Source organism: Rutidosis leptorrhynchoides, chromosome 2 (genome assembly GCF_046630445.1).
Source record: "Rutidosis leptorrhynchoides isolate AG116_Rl617_1_P2 chromosome 2, CSIRO_AGI_Rlap_v1, whole genome shotgun sequence".
NCBI lineage: Eukaryota > Viridiplantae > Streptophyta > Magnoliopsida > Asterales > Asteraceae > Rutidosis > Rutidosis leptorrhynchoides.
Genome location: NC_092334.1, coordinates 177,050,216 through 177,070,469, shown reverse-complemented (window position 1 = coordinate 177,070,469; position 20,254 = coordinate 177,050,216). Strand labels below are relative to the sequence as shown.

Sequence of the window (20,254 nt, the reverse complement as noted above, 5' to 3'; positions counted from 1 at the left end):
ATTTCAAAATATATATATAGTTTGAGTTGTGATCAATACTGAGACCGGTACACGGGTCACGATACGTATTAATTAATTTGAATGTTATATATTAAACTATATATGAACTATTGGACTGTTAAATGTGGACTATCGACTGTGGACTAATAACATTGGACAATTAAAATGAATTAAAATATTGATTATAACATATGAAACTAAACAATTCTTCAAGTTTGCCACTTGATTTCATCTTAAACATCCTTTGTAACTTGATTTCATCTTAAACCTCATTTGAATCTTGACGATTCCAATCCATGTTCAAACCTTTCTTGATTCTTGAAGAACCTCAATCGAGAGGATGAACCAACCGCACCTCATCTACAGAAGAAAAGATTGATGCATATAGTTATGCACCTGAAAAACTCTCGGAAACTGAGTAATCACGTAGCAGTGTTAATTCCTTTAGTGTTATTATTACCCAAAATAACTTTACAATCCCTTTCCAAATTAGCCAATTTTGTCACAGCTCCAGCAAATTAACTTCGACTTCTCAGTAAGACCAGTCTTATTATAATCTCGATATATACACCTTGTCCTTGCGCCGTTGTTATCGGAAAACCTTTTATATTCCACCATACTATCATAAGCGTTTAATCATCTAAAAACACAATTCGCCCGAAAACACCTTGGATTGATAACCGACGATTCAGATATGGCTGCATTAAATGCAGAGGAAACAGTAAAATTGTAGATGGCCTAAATGGCCAAAAGTTTGATGATGAAGAAGGGAGTGTTAGGAACGTTCGATAGAAAATTTGGTACTGAAAAATGGATTGAGTTAACCGTGAAGGAAACAAAGAACAAATACAAGGACTGAACATGCTTTCAAAGAATTCAAATGATTCAGTGCCTGCTGAAACCGTTAGTAAGAACGCTACTCCTTATTCTAAACCTTTCCAGCTGATATTCTTCATCATCATCTTATCTTAGATATTATAAGATATCTTCAAATCTTCCGTTATATATATTCTCCATAATTCTGGAGATATTTTCACAATTATCTTTATCTGAAATCATTTATCCTTCCGTAATATTTGCGTTACAACATAAAAGAAACTGTGTTAGTTTCTAAATTCTGAAACCTTCGAGTTTAAAATATGAATGTTTTGAAGTAGTGTTGGGAACTGATACATGAATTAGTATAATATAATGACACTTGATCAACGTCATTATATTACATTAAGTTAAGTTGAGTTTCTAATGGAATATGATGATTCACAGTACCATCATCATGTGCCATGTTACACGACTCTTACATTCTATCCAATCTCCAAACGTATTAGGAACATATCATCTTGATATTTCTATCTCCTCCAGGATATTTTGGTAATTTGACAAATCAAAATCGTGTCATTTCCATCTCCTTCTAAGAACATTAGCTATATTCATTCTGAATTTCATACCTACGAATTCCGAACCATTACTCGCTTGACTCAAAGTCGGGAAGAGAAAACGAAAACATGAAGCTTTGAAAAATAATGAAGAATACAAAGGCCGAAAACCACCCAGGATTTACAAACCGTGTATATCAATACGTATTGCAACGTAAAGACACGGGAGAATTAAAAATATTATAATTCTGAGAAAATGATAGAAGTAAATAGATTCTTCTGGCGGTAAGTGAAAGAGAAGAATTAAAGATATGAAAGTTAGAAGTATAACAAGAATCAGGACGGGATGAAGCATTTTAAAGAATACTTTAAGGTATAAATTGAGGGAGAAAAGAGAAGAGGATGTGAGTTGTGAAAAATAAGGAAACGAAGAAGTGGATTTATAGTGAAGTACCTGACAGAGAAATAGAAAAAGATTGTCGCATTAAATCAAAGAAGATCATAATTTCCTTATTCGCCGAAGAATCAAATCTTTTAGATTTTCAAGATTTTCTTTAAATCCCTTAAATCCCGGAAATCAACAGTAACTACGTCATCGGTTGAAACGAATATATTTATTTACACATTTCGCTCTTTTGTGATAGATTCACTCGTGCGCTTCACATGATCGAATTATTTTATCTATATCTTTCAATACTGATAAAACTCCATTAATACCTCATATTTGTCATGAAAACATTCCTATTGTTTCTATGACAACCTCTACTAAATTTCGGGGACGAAATTTCTTTAACGGGTGGGTACTGTAACGACCCGGAAATTTCCGACCAAATTTAAACCTTAAACTCTATATGTTTCCGACACGATAAGCAAAATCTGAAATGTTGAGTCTAGAAAGTTTGAAATCCACATTCGGATAATTAGTTACCCTTTGACCAAGCCTGACGATTCACGAACAAATGTTGTAAATATATATATACATATATATTATTATTTTACTTCTATTATTAATAATAATAATAATAATAATATTATTATTATCATTACTATCTTATGATTATAAATTTTATTATTGTTATTTATAATGTTAAGAATATTATCATTAGTGTTATAAGATTTATTATAAAATAAATACAAATATGTGTAGATATTAATAATAAAGATATAATTACAGATAAAAATCAGATATATTCTTTTACGCGTTTGGATTTGTTATCTATCCTAATCAGTTACTTTATTTTTTCTTCTGTCTCTCTGTTTACTTGTGAATATATGTCGACCTAATCTTGATACAAAACAAAAATTCCTCAATCAAGTCTTATCACTGGATTAATCGTTCATTTTCACATATCAAATTACTGTTTATGATTCTTTACTCTTTATCTATATAATATGGCTTATATGCGTATATAGATATACTTCACCACCTTCCTAACTATTTTTTTTTTTTTCCTCATAATCTTGAACACCAACCCAAACGGTTTCATTGTGGCTACACTACTACCCGTCTTCTCTTTATAGTTTTGTCCAAACAACCAAACCGTCACCCATTTAAAGCTACTACCGGCCATTGTATCTTTATGTTCGAGACTCCAAACAATCACCACCACTTCAACTAGATATCACAATCGTGAAACCCACTTAGAAACGTTCCTCTTTTGTTCAGCCACAACCATAACCGAAAACCATCCATCTATTTAATTCTATCGAAAATAAACTAACACCATAGACACATGATCGAACTGTTTTCTCCTTGTTTCAATCGAACCACAACACACACCATCTCCATCCTTTTTAGTTTTTCTGTTATTTTATGAAACAAATACGATGAAAACCCAATTACTTCCTGCAATATTTCTGTTTCATTTGTGAACCCAACACCACCGTTTGCTTGTCTCTTGCTTCTCTTCTTGTTCGAGATCAATCATCATCACAACCGCCATTAAATCGTTGAGTTTTATCAACATACTATCACCCATATCACCATCTCCTTCATTAAACCACACATGATTTGCAAGTTACTATTTGCTATTTGATTTCGATTCATTCAACAAGAAGTCACCACTTAAACGTTTTCGATCACCTCTTATGACTACTAATTCGTTGCTGCTACTGCTACGTTACCTTTATTCTGTTTCGTTAACTGGTTACAATCGAAGAAAAACAATATAGAATGATGATGATGGATAGTGATTGGCCACGAATAAAAGGGGGAGTGTTTAAGATAACAATTGATTGTATTTTAATCCTGTAAAGTGATTTACATGGGACAACTTAATAATTTTATAGCCGTTGGATTTTTTTTCTGTTTTAATCATAACAAGCACCACCGACACCTTTTTCTTTTAAATACCATCTGTTAAACTCTTGGGCTTATTCTGCTGGTGGGCCAAATACGTTTTTCTGATGGGCTGTAATTTTTTTTTTTTGGTCGAAACCCAAATGGTAATACTTATTGAACGATGATGATGTTATGTATTTGATGAGGAACTAGGTCGTTGAAGATGATAATGATTACGGTTACAATAAAAGATTGATGATGATAGTGATAATTGTGATCGAGATGCATGAGAAGACGATGAGATGATAGGTAGATACTGACAGTGACGAGAGGTTTATGTTACACGATGATGATAGATATTCGATAGTTATGATGTTAGTAATTAGGATAATGATCCGAATAAGATGATGATAGAAATTACAAAACGAGAATGATGATGATGCTGTGATTATAATGAAGAAGGTGATTAGGTGTTAAAAATAGGTTTGATTCTTGTGATGAAGAAAAGAAAAAAAAAAGAAAACAGGTAGATATAAGTTATAAATATTATTCGGGGTATTTAAACAGAAAAACAGAGTTAGATGGAAGGTTTGGTGGTGTGTTGGGTTAACTAGTGATCTAGAGTTCGATCCTAGCTTACAGCACATTTTTTTTTAAACTAACAACAATCAAGCTGCTGGAGCAACATGTTGGGCCGTATATATAGTATGATGATTGGGCTGAGACTAGAAATCCCGTTGGGCTGTAAGAATCCATATAGTTGTTGGGCCGAAATAAAAGGAAATTGGGTTAAATATAGTTTAGGTGTAATTAAATTCAGAAAAACAGTTTCAGACAAATGATTTAGGAGTGTTTTGGTTAAGCGAGAGGTTGTGGGTTCGAGTCTTGATTGAGGCATTATTTATTTTTTTTGTTTGGAGCCTAATTCTTTGGAGGTAATTACTTGTTCATTATTATTATTATTATTATTATTATTATTATTATTATTATTATTATTATTATTATTATTATTATTATTATTATTATTATTATTATTATTATTATTATATTATTATTATTATTATTATTATTATTATTATTATTATTATTATTATTATTATTATTATTATTATTAGTAAAAGTATGATTTTTATAGATATTATAGTTATTATTATTATTATTACTATCATTATTATCGTTATCATTTTTATCAAAAATATCATTATTAAGGATTTTCTTTTTCATTAAAGTTATCATTATTACTAAAATTATCATTTAAGATTATTATTATTATCAAATTAACAATATTATTATTACAAACTAAATATATAAGGTATATATAATTTAAGATTTATATATAAATTTATTCGATTACAATTATGTGTGTTAATATATATAATTAATATAGGTTCGTGAATCCGAGGCCAACCTTAAACTTGATCAATGGTGTTATATGTATTTTTACTACAAAATACAGTATGGTGAGTATATAGTCCCTTTTAAACTCTAAATATTTTTGGGCTGAGAATACATGCGCTGTTTTTATAATTGATTTACGTTATGGACACAAGTGATCAAAAATAAAATCTACGTTGAGTTGTACCATGGCATATTTCTTTATACTTGGTAGCTAATATTTACGTGAGGAGCGTAAACGCGAATCCTGTTGATAGATCTATCGGGCCTGACAACCCCAACCGGGCTGGACGACCAGTTTTTAACGGTTGCACAGTACTTCGTTTCGTTACTACACTTGGTACGGTGTAGGATTTATTTAAGAATATGCTGCTGTGATTTAAATGTTAAGTATGGTTACCAAGTGCTCAACGACTTTTCCATACACTTGCGAGTGTATTATGTATGTATATGAAATCTTGTTGTCCATAGTTATTACGCTGCTAGCATCAAACCTATATATCTTACCAACTTTATGTTGATGTTTTTAAGCATGTTATTCTCAGGTACGAATTAAGTCTTCCGCTGTGCATTAGCTCATACTAAGGATACTACTTGGAGTCAATCATCGCAATGGGACCAACTGTTGAAGATTTCGTCCAGGTGGATAAGGACGGGTCTTTACATGAGGGTCCCCTATTAATCAAATAAGCCGCCGTATTAACCGCATCCGCCCAAAAAATCTTAGGCAAACCGACATGTATTCTCATACTTCTAGCCCTTTCATTCAACGAACGATTCATACGTTCGGCGACCCCATTGTGTTGCGGTGTCTCCGGTACCGTTTTTAACATTCTAATACCGAGCTTTGCACAATGGTATTTAAACTCAAGACTACCATATTCTCCTCCATTGTCCAACCTTAAGCACTTGACCTTTAAATTTGTCTCATTCTCAACCATAGCTTTCCACTTCACAAAAGTACCAAATACTTCAGATTTAGCTTTAAGAAAGTAAAGCCATACCTTTCGAGTGGAGTAGTCAATGAAGGTAACATAATAATGAGAACCTACATGTGATTCTATATTCGTTGGCCCAAAAACATCCGTATGAACTAGCTCTAATGTAACATCCGTGTTACATCCGTCCCACATCGGTTGGAGAGGAGAAGGAAGCATGCCTTATAAGGGTGTGGAGACCTTTCCTAGCATGACGCATTTTGGGACCACAAGCACAGCAGATCTCATGAGAACTCCGCAGCTAAGCATGCTCAGGCGAGAGCACTACCAGGATGGGTGATCTCCTGGGAAAGTGCTCGTCGTGTGTGGTTGCCAAGAAAAATCCGTGCGCCTACGGGCAAAGTGGACAATATCATGCTACGGGGAACGTTTACCTGGGGTGTTACAGATGGTATCAGAGCCAGGACCCGAACCAAACGTGTACAGTGAGGACGCTGTGTCCTATTAGGAGGAGGATTGTAACATCCGTGTTACATCCGTCCCACATCGGTTGGAGAGGAGAACGAAGCATGCCTTATAAGGGTGTGTAGACCTTTCCTAGCATGACGTTTTTTGGGACCACAAGCGCAGCAGATCTCATGAGAACTTTGCAGTTAAGCGTGCTCAGGCGAGAGTACTACCAGGATGGGTGACCTCCTGGGAAAGTGCTCGTCGTGTGTGGTTGCCAAGAAAAATCCGTGCGCCTACGGGCAAAGCGGACAGTATCATGCTACGGGGAACGTTTACCTGGGGTGTTACATCTAATTTCTTTAACTTTGGCGAATTCCCCGATTTAACAAAAGTCACCTTCTTTTGCTTCCCATAAGTACATGGTTCGCAAAACCCTAGCTCTATCTTTTTCATATCCAGAATTCTCCCACTCGAACTAAGAACCTTCATACCCTTCTCACCCATATGCCCGAGTCTTCGGTGCCATAGAGTAGAACTAGCCCCAACGTCAACCGTAGCAATCACCGTGTCTTCTTCAAACACCTCAACCATATAAAGAGTTCCCCTTTTATGTCCACGTGCCACGACACTACTACCCTTAATCACCTCCCATTGGCGATTCTTGAAAGTAACCTCATTACCTTCTTCATGTAATTGGCCAACTGAGATTAACTTCCTCTTTAACTTAGGAATAAACCTCACGTTCTTCAAAGTCCAATTAGAACCAAGAGTAGTCTCAAATACAACATCTCCTATACCTTTAATCTCGAGACTTTTGTTGTTTGCCAATCTAACATTACCTTGATACAACCGAAAATTCTTCATCACGCTCTTAGTGGGTGTGGCGTGAAACGAAGCTCCCGAATCTAAGACCCAAGACTCCACCGAACTTTCAATACTAATGCATCCTCAGTATATTCTGCGGTCAAGTTAACATCTTTAACCGGAGCATTCTTACAATATCGTTGATAATGCCCCTTTTGATTGCAACTCTAACAAATAACATCACTTCAGTCTTTCGATGGACACCTATTCTTGAACTTCCCTTTACTCTTCTTCACACCGCGATCAATTTTCCTACCACGGTTGTCGGTACTTAACAAAGAACCGGATAACAATTCCCCCGAACTTCTCCTACGAGTGTCTTCACCGAGAATTAAATCCCTAATTCTTTCATACGCAAGCTTAGTAGTACCGGTAGAGCTACAAACCGCGGTAACCGTACCCGACCAACTTTCCGGTAATGATGAAAGCAAGATTAGTGCTTTTAGTTCATCATCAAATTTGATTTCAACCAATCTAATCTTGAAACAAGATTGTTGAATTCATTGATATGATCCGTTGCACTCATACTTTCCTTCATCTTCGTGTTGAACAATTGTCGCATGAGAAAAACCTTATTCGCCGCCATAGGTTTCTCATACATGTTGGAGAGTGCCTTCAAACAATTAAACGTAGTCTTTTCGTTCATAATATTACCAAAAACGTTCTTGGCGAGTGCAAGAAGAACCGCACCTAAAGCTTGACGATCCAAGAACATCCAATCGGCATCGTTCATGCCTTCGGGTTTGGTCTCCAACAAAGGTTGGTAAAGTTTCTTTTGATACAAGTAGTCTTCTATTTGCATCTTCTAAAAGGCGAAGTCTTTGCCATCAAATAGCTCAATCTTCAATTTACCGTCTTCCGTCATCGATCCAAACACGAACCTTGAGCTCTGATACCAATTGTAAGGGTTATAGGACCCAAACAATAAGATTAATCACTGAGATTAATCACCCACTTCGACAAACGAAAGACAATAAAAACGAAAATTTAAAGAACGCGAGATTTAACGTGGTTATATGTAATCGAATGTCGATTACTTTAATCCACGGAACAACTAAGGAGATTTTATTGATATAATTCGTGCATATACATGAGGGTTACAATAGGATGTTTATATAGGCCAAAAACAACAAGGAAACACTTTGGAGAACAAGAAAAACGTCAATATGGAAACTCCCCGTCAGATGAGCCGCGCCGCGCCCAGATGGGGCCGCGCCGCTCCACGCCTCTAAGGCAAAACTCCGGACAGTAGGTTTCTTCAATCTGATGCTCTGTTCATGTGTTAGGCCGCGTCGCGCCTTCCAAGGCCGCGGCGCGCCTCCTCCCTTGAACTGATTCCTTCGACTTTTGTTTTGATATTCTTCACATCCAACATAAAGTTGGCCGAACCTTGCTCTGATTACCTTGAAATATGATTAAGTTGAATCAAATTGATGTAACCTAATGGCGCTAATGGACTAGCTTTGTACACAAGAAACAATATCGATTGATAGAGTCCATATACATATATACATATTATACATATATAATTATAAACAAAGGATAACATTTAAGTATTATCCTTATCAATAAATTGCAAACTAACCAACTATTTTTGCTGTACATTTGTTTATGTCACACTAGTCCGTATAAGAAACAGCACAATTTGGAATGACATTTGTATGTTATAAAAGTTAGTAACTTGAATCACAAAATCTCTTAACTAATTTCAAACTGATTCAATGAAAGAGCACGCATAACAATTAATAAGGAAACAAATGGTAACATTTTCTAACCATTAAAGTTTTGTATAACACGTACATCTTCCCTGCATCATGCACTTAAAAACAAAAAAAAAAAAAAAAAAAAAAAAAGACAACACCTGCATATTCATGTTCTTCTAAGAATGATAAAAGTTTGGCCCATTGGGTCTAGATGTAAATAGTTTTCTTCTAAGGATGTTCTTCTAAGGATGTTCATCATGGACTGCATTAGTTTTCTTCAAAGAGCCCACAGATTGGCCCATTTCAGCCAAGCCCATATCAGCAACTGCTTTCCTCTCAGCCAATTGTCTTTTTGTTGACTTGTAAAAGGTTGCATAGAGTATCAATTGTGTTACTCCCAGTAGTGATCCAAGTCCATTGGGTATCTGTTAACAAACATACACACAGGGTCACATATCCATAATGTTACATTACTCATTCACAGATTAGAATGTTTAACATTGTATAAAAAATGTTACAATGAAACAGGCAAATTTGGATTTCGAGTGAAATAAAGAGTGGAAAGAGTGACTTACAACAATGTAGGGATCAAATCGAATCAGTGCGTAGATAGTCCAGCTTATACCATTGAGTAGTGAAAATAGAGACAGAAAAAAGGGCATATACTCCACACTTTTGGTTGTAATCACAAGTTTCTACATCACAAATACATACGAATATCTTTTAGTCAATTTACATTAAGCAAACCATTCTCAATTTTTTGTCCTTACAGTTTATAAACAACTTACCATCAAGGCATCAACTATTGAACTTTCATAACTCTAAATTTGAGCACATACAGATAAAGAAGAACCAGTATCTTATTGCATTTTTGGCATAATCTTGTCAAACTTTACTGGTCGTATTTATATAATCACAACGAACATTACACCTTTCCATACGATTTATTACTAACTCATGTCTAGTCTTAGAAGGTAAAGTTATTACAACTGCTTAACTAAAACAATTAAATTTGACTATGTAAACAAGTATCTGAAATATAAAATAATCGAAGACAAGTTGTTAGTTGCTCTCTTGTGCATATAACCCAATTTAATGCATAATATAGATAGATATTGATTTTAATATTTAATAATAAATTGAATAGAGTATATATATATCTAGTAAGGGAGACATACCATAACAGATAAAGGAGCTGCATACATCATAATATTGCCAACAATAGCAATACTACCAACAATATCTGACCGGACCTTAGTGGTGTGAGCAACAGTCATGGTCAACAGGGTCAGAACCCCAAGGAACACAAGTTCGGCAAGCATTATAAGCATCACCTTGAGCCTCTGTTTGCGGTCAGAGTATATTAGGAAAAGCATCAAATACACAGTCTCTATAAAGAAGCCTGCACCATTGATTGTGATCACCAACAAGCTGTGTGGGTGCACCATTGGTAGTCCGTACAACACCCATATCCCACAGTTTACAAATGTGGCTAAGTATGGTACTGGTGAGAACTGCTCCACTGCCCCTTTCTTCACTATTTGTATGAATGTTGGCCTGTAATTTATTTTTTGACCTTATTATCATGAGTCTTGACATCTAGTCAACTAAACTAAACTTTAAAATTTATCTTTCCTAGCAATAAATTAAAGGTTGCAATGAATTCAAAACACAGTACCTAAAAACATAGAAACTACTAATTCATACTCTTGAAATGTACACCATGACAATTTCAATATATTAGCATCTAAATAACCACCTTAAATAGTTCTCTTACTAAGCCCAATCAGATTCAAATTCTTTTATCTGTGTTTGTTTATGGCAAGTTTAGTATTGTAGTGTTTAGCAATACTTTTATTTTTATAATTTTTTAATTTTGTTTTCAACAAATATATTGAACCTTATACTTATTCATTTCATAATATTACATTGGCAAAGTGATTAAGTTATTTAAATTAAGAACCTATCATTTAAAGGTGGAAGTATAAACCGATAGAGATCCAAAACAACGTGACTAAATGGGGAAATAGGTAGTTGGAATTCACCTTTCACACTTTTAATTACTAATCTAATGTCCGATTTACCCTTTTACTGCATTCAAAGTACTCCATAAATCTAGCTAGTATATACATTCAAATTCACAATTGAGAGGGGGTAAATTTGTCATTTAGCAATATCACACGTATTGAACTCACAAAGTTAGCATGACGGTGGAGAAATGCTAAAAATATCTGTTCGGTAATATCAATATACGTACACATATAGATATAGATACACGTACATATCTGTATAGATGAATTGTGAGGATAAAGTAAAATTAACTTACACAGGAGAAAGGAATAAGATGAGAGCGATCACATTACCTGAAATCGAACAGAAATTTAGGTCAAATGCATGTAGAAATCAACAAATTAACAGAATGTTATAAGTGAATCACATGCATATTATACCGAAATTGATATTAGAAATACAGTAATTGAAGCTATCGCATGAAGATTGAATCGGATGAGATATATATTAGTTTAGTTTACCGATAATGCCGACTGCTGTGCGAGCAAGCTCTGCAGAAACCATGGCGATTTGAGGAAGGAAATTAGTAGAGTATTATGTGTAGGTATGAAAGAAGAGAAATAGCGGTGCTTTATATAGATGATATTTTGTAGAGAGAGATGAAGGGTGACGAATGTAGAGTTTAATTAATAATGTAATAACTCATTTTTAACTGTCTTTAAATATCCTCGGAAAATAGGCCTCGGGTTTAGTGCTGCTTGAGTGCCTGGCGTTCATTTTTGTGTGCGACTGTTGAGTAGTAGTGTTTGCGCGGTTGAATACGAGCTCGGTTTTATGATATATTTAGATTTAGGTTTGGTGGTTACACGTTGTGTTGTCATTTCATTTTTAATTAGCTCGTTCTCTTTCAATCTGTGTACTCGTCTTGTGTGTAGGACGATAAGAGCGAGCTCTTTCAATTTCAATCATTGTCATTTGTATGTTCCATCGGATCTTTACTATCTTCTTATATATATATTAATATTTTTGCCGAAAAAAAAAACTGTCTTTAAATATAATTTAAATATTTTAAATTTAGACTCGTAATTTATAATCCTATGTCCTAACACATACTCCGTAGTAATTTATTTATTACTCTAACCATCTCAAATTAATAATCGTGTTTTAACTATTAAAAAATTTTATTTATCAACTCTAAATTTAAATAATTTTTTTTTATATTATATGATATTTGATGAAATTATATGAATAAATTAAGTTTTACATGTGATTTCATTTGATAAAATTTTAATCAAATATTATATAACGCAAAAAAAATTTTTTAAAAAAGTTTAAGTTAATAAATAAATACCTTGAAAATTCAAAACACAATTATTAATTTGAGACATAAGATCATCTTTATTTATCAAACCTATCACTTAACCCTATCAATCAACCTACTAAAGGACATAATGACACCCGAAGAAAATTAAAGATCATGGTCTACATAAAGAACTAGTGGAAGATAATGTCATAATTTTAAATTATTTGAAGGATTATTAAGCTAAAATGGTAAAAGCAAAAACCATTTACCTTCCTTAAAATTTAAGGAAAATGATAATTACAATCTTAAGGGGTAATAACTAAATATTAATTGTAAAGTTAATATTTTTAATATTTATTTTATAGTTTCATGAATAGATTGACTTTCTGAAATTAAGTATAGAAAGTACGTTATTATAACAAAAATTAACATTTTATAATAAAAGCTACCATTGCTTCAAAGCAAGGTTGTAAAACACGCGAGAAGGAATCGAGACGCTTAAGACCATGGAGTGTCGCAACGGCCGAGACGGGGTTGAGACGGTGACCAACATTGACTTTTATATATATTTCAAACATAGACATTGCAAACATAAATATGTAAATATAAAGGCATATATCTATTTTAATTTGAAATATTTATCTTTAATTTGAAATAATATTTATGTTTAAAATATATATTTAAAAATCAAATCAAAATACATCTTGACCCCGTTTCGAGCCCATCTCAACCTGTATCGACCGTTTTTTATAATGTATTTGATCGTTTTACCGTTTTGTTACCGCTGTTTTAACATCGACTATATTTTACCCGTTTTTAGAAACACTGCGACGGTACGCAAGTAAAATCGTTTCAACGTCATTGCGACAGCCCTCTCAGCCTTTTTTTTACAATGCTGCTCCAAAGTGTTATGATTAGCATTATATTGTCTAAAATTTTAATTATGATTAAGTGTTTAATAACTGAAACATGATTCCTCTCCTTAAATTGATTGATTAAATAGTTAACATGATTCATGATATCTTATTAAATACTTCGTAATAATTTGGCCCATTTTGAATTGTCTGACCAAATTTTCTTCGAATGCCCTATTGCACTCGATTTATGGAGAAAGACTCGTCTATGGATCAATATTGATATACTATCGTTTAGTTCTTGGTCGGATTGGTATGCGTGGTTTGATTCACGTCAAATGTCGATTGACTTCAAGGTTCGATTATGTTCTATTGTTAGTTCGTTGCTTTGCACATTTGGATGTATCGAAACAGTATGCTTTTTTATTCCCCTCGCATGAAGAAGGAGCTCTTGTTTGATTCGATTAGAAACACTTCTTTTAGTTGGATTGTTAGTCGTAGCAAATGTAACCCCGATTGGATAATTGGCTTGTAAAGCCTTTCTAATGTCTTTGTAATTGTTCCCCCTCCCTAGTGCATTACCAGGAGGTGTGATGTTTTTAATACAAAATCGCAGTTAAAAATAAATAAATAAATAAATAAATTTGGCCGATTTTTAAATCAGTGGATCCTTTTTGGAGGCCATCTTTATAATGTTACTACATTTTATCTATTAATAATATATATATCCTTTGCTTTCCGAGAAAAAAAAAATAGTTTGACCCATTTTTAGACCTTTGTCCAGATATGTGGAACGCTATTCGTGACCTACAGCATATGAAGACTTAAAGACCATGCATAAGCAAGTTGTAGGCCGATACTTCTGTCGACGCATACGAGCAGTTGGCATGCATGAAGTCCCAAATGTCTTCATACCATCCTCATCCTCATCATCATATAGTAGATTTAATTTCTTCTACCTACTGTTTTAGATTAACGTTATGTTATAAATTCCGACCATTTTTTGAACGTACAAAATAAACACAAATTCCCTTTTTCAGATATTTTAAGAGTTTTGCTAACATCACGGGCGTCTTTTAACATGCAAGTTAGGCAATCGAATAAGCTCTAAAAATTTTTAAAAGGATCAAAAAATTGAAAGACCCATATATATTCTTTTTTCTAGTGGAGCACATGACTTTTTAAAGCGATTCACGAATATAATAAAAAAAATAATCACCGTTAAATTGTATATTGATCTAGTGTTTTCTCAAAATTGTGTAATTCGCTAAAAAAAAAAAAAAAAAAAAAAAAAAAGACAATTTGATCCTTCAAATGCGTATAATTCGCTAGAAAAACATTTGATGAGAACTTGAGTGGTCAATTACTATGGTAAATTATAAACATCCGGGTGCCACCAAAATTCATTGATATTAAGCTTAGGAATTAAAACTAAGACAACTAAGTTTTATTTTATCATCTTTTTTTTTTTGAAAAGCAAAATTTTATTCATAAGCAAAGCCTCAAGAGTTATAATTAGGGGTGTTCAAAATATCCGAATCCGAAATCCGAATCCGAATTATCCGAAATCCGAATCCGAAAATATCCGAAAAATCGGATATCCGATTTTTCGGATTCGGATATCGGATGGAGTTTTCAAAATTTTCGGATATTCGGATATCCGAATATCCGAAATTCCGAAAAAAATACAAAAAAATCCGAAAATTATTTGAAAATTATCCGAAATATTCGAAAACTATCCGAAATATCCGAAAAATATCCGAAATATCCGAAAAATATCCGAAATATTCGAAAATATTGGAAGTTCTTAAAAAATATCGGATATTCGGATAATCCGATATCCGAATCCGAAATTTCGGATATCCGAAATTTCGGATTCGGATTTCGGATGGGTTTTTTCACTATCCGAATTTTCGGATATCCGAAAATTCGGATATCCGAATTTCGGATATCCGAAAATGAACACCCCTAGTTATAATGGAGTGTGCCAATCACAATGTATTAGAAGGCTACACTATTTGCAAACTCAAATATTTACAAAAGATGCTAAGGTAGCATCAATAACACATTTTAAATAAGAAACTTAGATAGATTATGAAACCAACTATGCCAATCAATTTTTTCTCTTTTGATCGTTTCGCAATCCACTCAAAAGCTTTGATTTGAATTTCACTAAGAGCATTTGGAATACTCCAACCTTTATTGTTGAAAACCACATTGTTGCGATTTTTCCAAATAAGGTAACAAGTAATCCAAACCACCGCTTGCCATATCATTTTACCCGAAGCCGATCCTTGTTGCATCGCATCGTTTGAAAGTAGTTCTTCAACATTTTGAGTTAAATTACTACTTAAACCTGTAATGACCCGGAATTTTCCGACCAAATTATACTTATGAGATTAATATTTACATAAATTAAACCATAACAACATGATAAGCAATCCAAATTGTTGAGAGTTGTGTTTTTGAAAAGAGTTTTACACAACATTTGACCGTCCAATATGACCGATGATATCACGAACTATATAACATACGATAATTATACGTTTGTGTATATATATATATATATATATATGTATTTATATATATTTAACATGATCTAAGGATGGTTTAACATCTCATTGTGTACTAATGACAATGAGTTATAAGTATATTTTGAAACTACTAACTTAAGTTTTCAAAACGATAACTATACGTAACATTCTTTGATATATATACTTATAATCTATAATGCTTATACATGTATCGTATATATAATGTATTTAATCACTTTTTAAGGACTTAAATACATAAAACAATATAAGTATATTCACAAAAGATAGCTATATTTGAATTCTCGTTCCGTTTCCTCAAGATTTCTATACGTATATCTAGGGTATATGTACCCGTATCATACCCAGCTTCTATACGTATTTACTATTGGTATATACACATCAAATCAACATCCTAATCAACATTATTACTGCCCTAGATATGAGGTAACTAGAATTTGTCAAGTAGTATGAATTATTAGTAAGAAAACAAAATTAGGAATCCTTTTCTTTCTTTATAAACTAAAAACGTTTTTATAAATGAACACCATTTCTTCACTCCATTTTCTCATACCTACACCCTCATTTATCTCTCAAAATACTCCTAACTTCATACTTGATCATCTCCAAGCATTTTCCCCATCATTTAGCTTCAATTACAAGTCTTAAACACCATAAGAAAACTCTTTCAAGAACATATCAAAATAACCACCCATTTGAAGAAGTTTACTTCCAACCTTTTGATCTAACTCCACCACTCTTTGATTCCAAGATTATTTCTTATATTTTGCAGTAACTTTGTCCAAGTAACTTGAGGTAGTAACCTTGTTCATAATCTTATTCAATTCATATTCATATAGCTATCTTATTTTGTGGTATAAAATTTTAACAACAAGAACATAGTTTGAATGATTTCAAACTTGTTCGCAAACTAAATAGATCCTTCTAACTTGACTTTTAAAACACTTCAAGACCTGTAATATATCATAATGATATGCTAACCTAACAAGATATAACTTAGTTTTACAAAGAACATCTTAAAAACTGAATCTACGTCGTCGGAGTGCAACCGGGGGCTGTTTTGGGTTGGATAATTAAAAACCATCTTGAACTTTGAATTGGAAGTTCATGTTCTGGAAAAATGATATTTCTTATGAATATGTTAACACATAAAAATTTCATGGTTTAACTCAAAGTGTAAGTATTTTTAGAAAAATGATCATTAAATGTTGTTTTTATGATGAAAAATGATCACTTTCATAAGTTTCACCAAAGTTTGACCTATAACCTATGATTTCGAATACAAACTAAGGTATTTTCAGTTCATATTCTTAAATTTTGACTCAATCCAAGGAAGTGGCAAGTTGAACCAACAAAAATAGAGTTGTAATGAAGAAACTACGTCTAAAAGAAGATTGGGTATCCGAAGCTAGTTTAGCTACGAAAATATTTGGAAAAAAAGTAAATTAATCATATCTTTTCAAATTAATATGATATTTTATATATAATTACTTATGATTTGATTTTATATATTTCAGGACCACCCGTAAACAACACGAGAAGATTAATCATAAGACCTCATGATTGTACGCAACACGTCATTTGACAACACGGTACTTTATGTACGCAACACGTCATTTGACAACATGGTACCATGGGTCGAGATTAATTCTGATCAACACGAATACGATGGGGTCTTTATTTATTTTATTTAAGCAACTAATTGTGGACCACTAACATCGGACTGCTAACTACGGACTAAGAAAAATATTAAAAGTATTAAAAGTATATATATATGTAACGATTACTTAAAAAGAAAATATGTTGATATATTATATATATGGTTAGGTTCGTGATATCTATCGGAGACCAAGTCGAATTAAATACCTTCAAGGCAAAAGTGAGTTTCATTTGCTCCCTTTTTAATTGCTTTTGCAATATATATTTTTGGGCTGAGAATACATGCGCTGCTTTTATAAATGTTTACAAAATAGACACAAGTACTTAAAAATATATTCTACGTTGAGTTGTACCACTGGCATATTTCACTGTAGCTTGGTAACTACTATTTACATGGGCATTGTAAACGCGAATCCTGTTGATAGATCTATCGGGCCTGACAACCCCAACCGGACTGGACGACCAGTATTCAATGGTTGCACAGTACTTCGTTTTGGTGACTACACTTGGTACGGTGTAGTGAGATTTCATAATAAAGGGAATATGCGACGTTGATTAAATGTTAAGTATGGTTACCAAGTGCTCAACCACTTAGAATGCTTTACATACACTTGCGAGTGTATTATGTTTATGATTATGAAATCTTGTGGTCTATTAACATATTGAAATGATTGTTATGATAAACCTATGAACTCACCAACCTTTTGGTTGACACTTTAAAGCATGTTTATTCTCAGGTACGAATTAAGTCTTCCGCTGTGCATTTGCTCAATATAAGGACATTACTTGGAGCCGATCATCGCAATGGGACCAAATGTTGATGACTTCGTCCAGGTGGATTAGGACGGGTCCTTTCAGTTGGTATCAGAGCGGTGGTCGTAGCGAACCAGGTCTTGCATTAGTGTGTCTAACTAGTAGTTGTTAGGATGCATTAATGAGTCTGGACTTCGACCGTGTCTACATGTCAAAAGTTTTGCTTATCATTTCTAGTTGGAAATCATCTGCTTATCATCCTTAGGAAATTACCTGCTTATCATTCATAAGTCTAGACACGTTTTACTGCATTTACTGCATTGATAGTGTATAGACGAATTCTTATCTTAGCATATCTGTTATTGCGAACTTTGACTGATATCTTTTCAAAGATTCTCCGTAATTTACGGGATTTTGGTATTATATATACATATGTAAATTATGTATTGAAGAGTACCAAATCTAACTCCTATAATCTATTCCATACCAAAAATTCATTTTCCCCATTATACAAGATGGATTCCGCATCTAGTTCGAATTTTTCAGATTCCGACAGTTATGCCGATATGGATTTCCATTATGGCTCCGAAAGCAGCGTCACCGGAATGGATCAACCAATTTCCCATCATCTATTCTGGATGAATTGGGAATGGGTTCGTAATATACTAAATCACTGGAGACAAGAAGAAGGTGATCCATTCCATCCATCAAATTGCCCTCTTGGCGATGAACCTGAAGCACTTACCGGCGAACCTATTCGAAACACCATTTTCTCTCTCATTTCTAGAGTATCTCGTCACAATTATATACTATCCCATATTACAAATCTTGTTCATTCGCTCGCTCCAACCGCCAATCATCCCGGTGTACTAGCAGAAGTTAACGAACTTCGCGCTCGCGTGACGGTTTTGGAGAACATGGTGCGAAGGTTGCAAACACCAGCAGCAGCACCAGCAGCATAATCAGCACCACCATCAATAACATCAACAATACCATCATCACCACTAACAAACAACATCCGCATCACACGTCTCGACATCATAATCTGTCCCACAAACATCAACATCATACAAACCATAGATACCAAGGAGTACCAACAATAATGAACGATGAAGTATTGATCCATAACTTCATTGATATTCTGCGAAGAATATGTGGTTTCAAAAAGTTTTAGAGATTTCTTATTCTAGCTCAAACCGAAAAGCAAATGAGATTAATATCATATTAACTCATTAAATTCATGATTTCATCTGAAGAAAATATATATGTATATATGTTTTCATAAAGATTGTAATTAAAAGTTCTTTTGTACAAAATATTAATGGTGAATTTTTTTTTAACGGGTAGGTAATACCCGAGGAATAATTAGATTTCATCTTAATAAGTTACATTGTACATTCGTCGAAGCTGATTCAACAGTCATTTACAATCCTACTTACAACCACCGATATACGTATCCGTTCACCGCAGAATAACCATTTTCATTCAATTTCATATTTGGATTTTGACTTCCCAGAATCCAACAAGTGGCATATGAAGAAAACATATGACAAAATAAAATCTATTAGAAACAAACAAATTAACTATGAAAAATTTTGTTAAGAATCCACGCTAACTGTTCCAGCTAACTGTTCCTAGCTAACTGATTACATTTTATTTATCGCAGTTTATTTATCGCAATTTAATTATCGCACTTTTATTTATCGTCATTTAATTTCTGTAATTATTTTACTCACTTTAAATATCGGGACACGTATACAATGTTTTGACATATCATATCGACGCATCTATATATATTATTTGGAATCACCATAGACACTCTATATGCAGTAATGATCGAGTTCTCTATACAGGGTTGAGGTTGATTCTACAATAATATATATAGTTTGAGTTGTGATCGAGTCTGAGAGGTATACGGGTCACGACACGTATTAATTAATTCGTATATTATATATTAAACTATATATGAATTATTGGACTATTACTGTGGACTAATGACATTGGACAATTAAAATGAATTAAAATATTGATTATAACATATGAAACTAAACATTTCTTCAAGATTGCCACTTGATTTCATCTTAAACCTCATTGTATCTCGACGATTACAATCAGCGTT

At 33.3% G+C, this 20,254-nt stretch overlaps 1 protein-coding gene across 1 annotated transcript; it reads right to left on the bottom strand.

The window, feature by feature from the left end:
* Positions 1-3,235: 3,235 nt before the first annotated feature.
* Positions 3,236-11,621, bottom strand: LOC139888447 (bidirectional sugar transporter SWEET4-like). The gene is made up of 7 exons (XM_071871455.1): positions 11,536-11,621; positions 11,331-11,367; positions 10,183-10,561; positions 9,580-9,699; positions 9,303-9,429; positions 3,436-3,468; positions 3,236-3,363 (listed from the first exon to the last, which is right to left on the bottom strand). The coding sequence occupies exons 1-7, from the start codon at positions 11,576-11,578 to the stop codon at positions 3,236-3,238; spliced, it is 867 nt and encodes a 288-aa protein (XP_071727556.1). The 5' UTR covers positions 11,579-11,621.
* Between the last annotated feature and the right edge of the window lie 8,633 nt (positions 11,622-20,254).

Excerpts from the sequence above, each read along its gene's own strand:
- LOC139888447 (XM_071871455.1), bottom strand. The coding sequence starts at position 11,578 with ATGGTTTCTGCAGAGCTTGCTCGCACAGCAGTCGGCATTATCG. Across the intron at positions 11,368-11,535 it reads CACAGCAGTCGGCATTATCG|GTAATGTGATCGCTCTCATC; the intron begins GTAAACTAAACT and ends GTTCGATTTCAG. Across the intron at positions 9,700-10,182 it reads CAGCTCCTTTATCTGTTATG|AAACTTGTGATTACAACCAA; the intron begins GTATGTCTCCCT and ends TTTGTGATGTAG.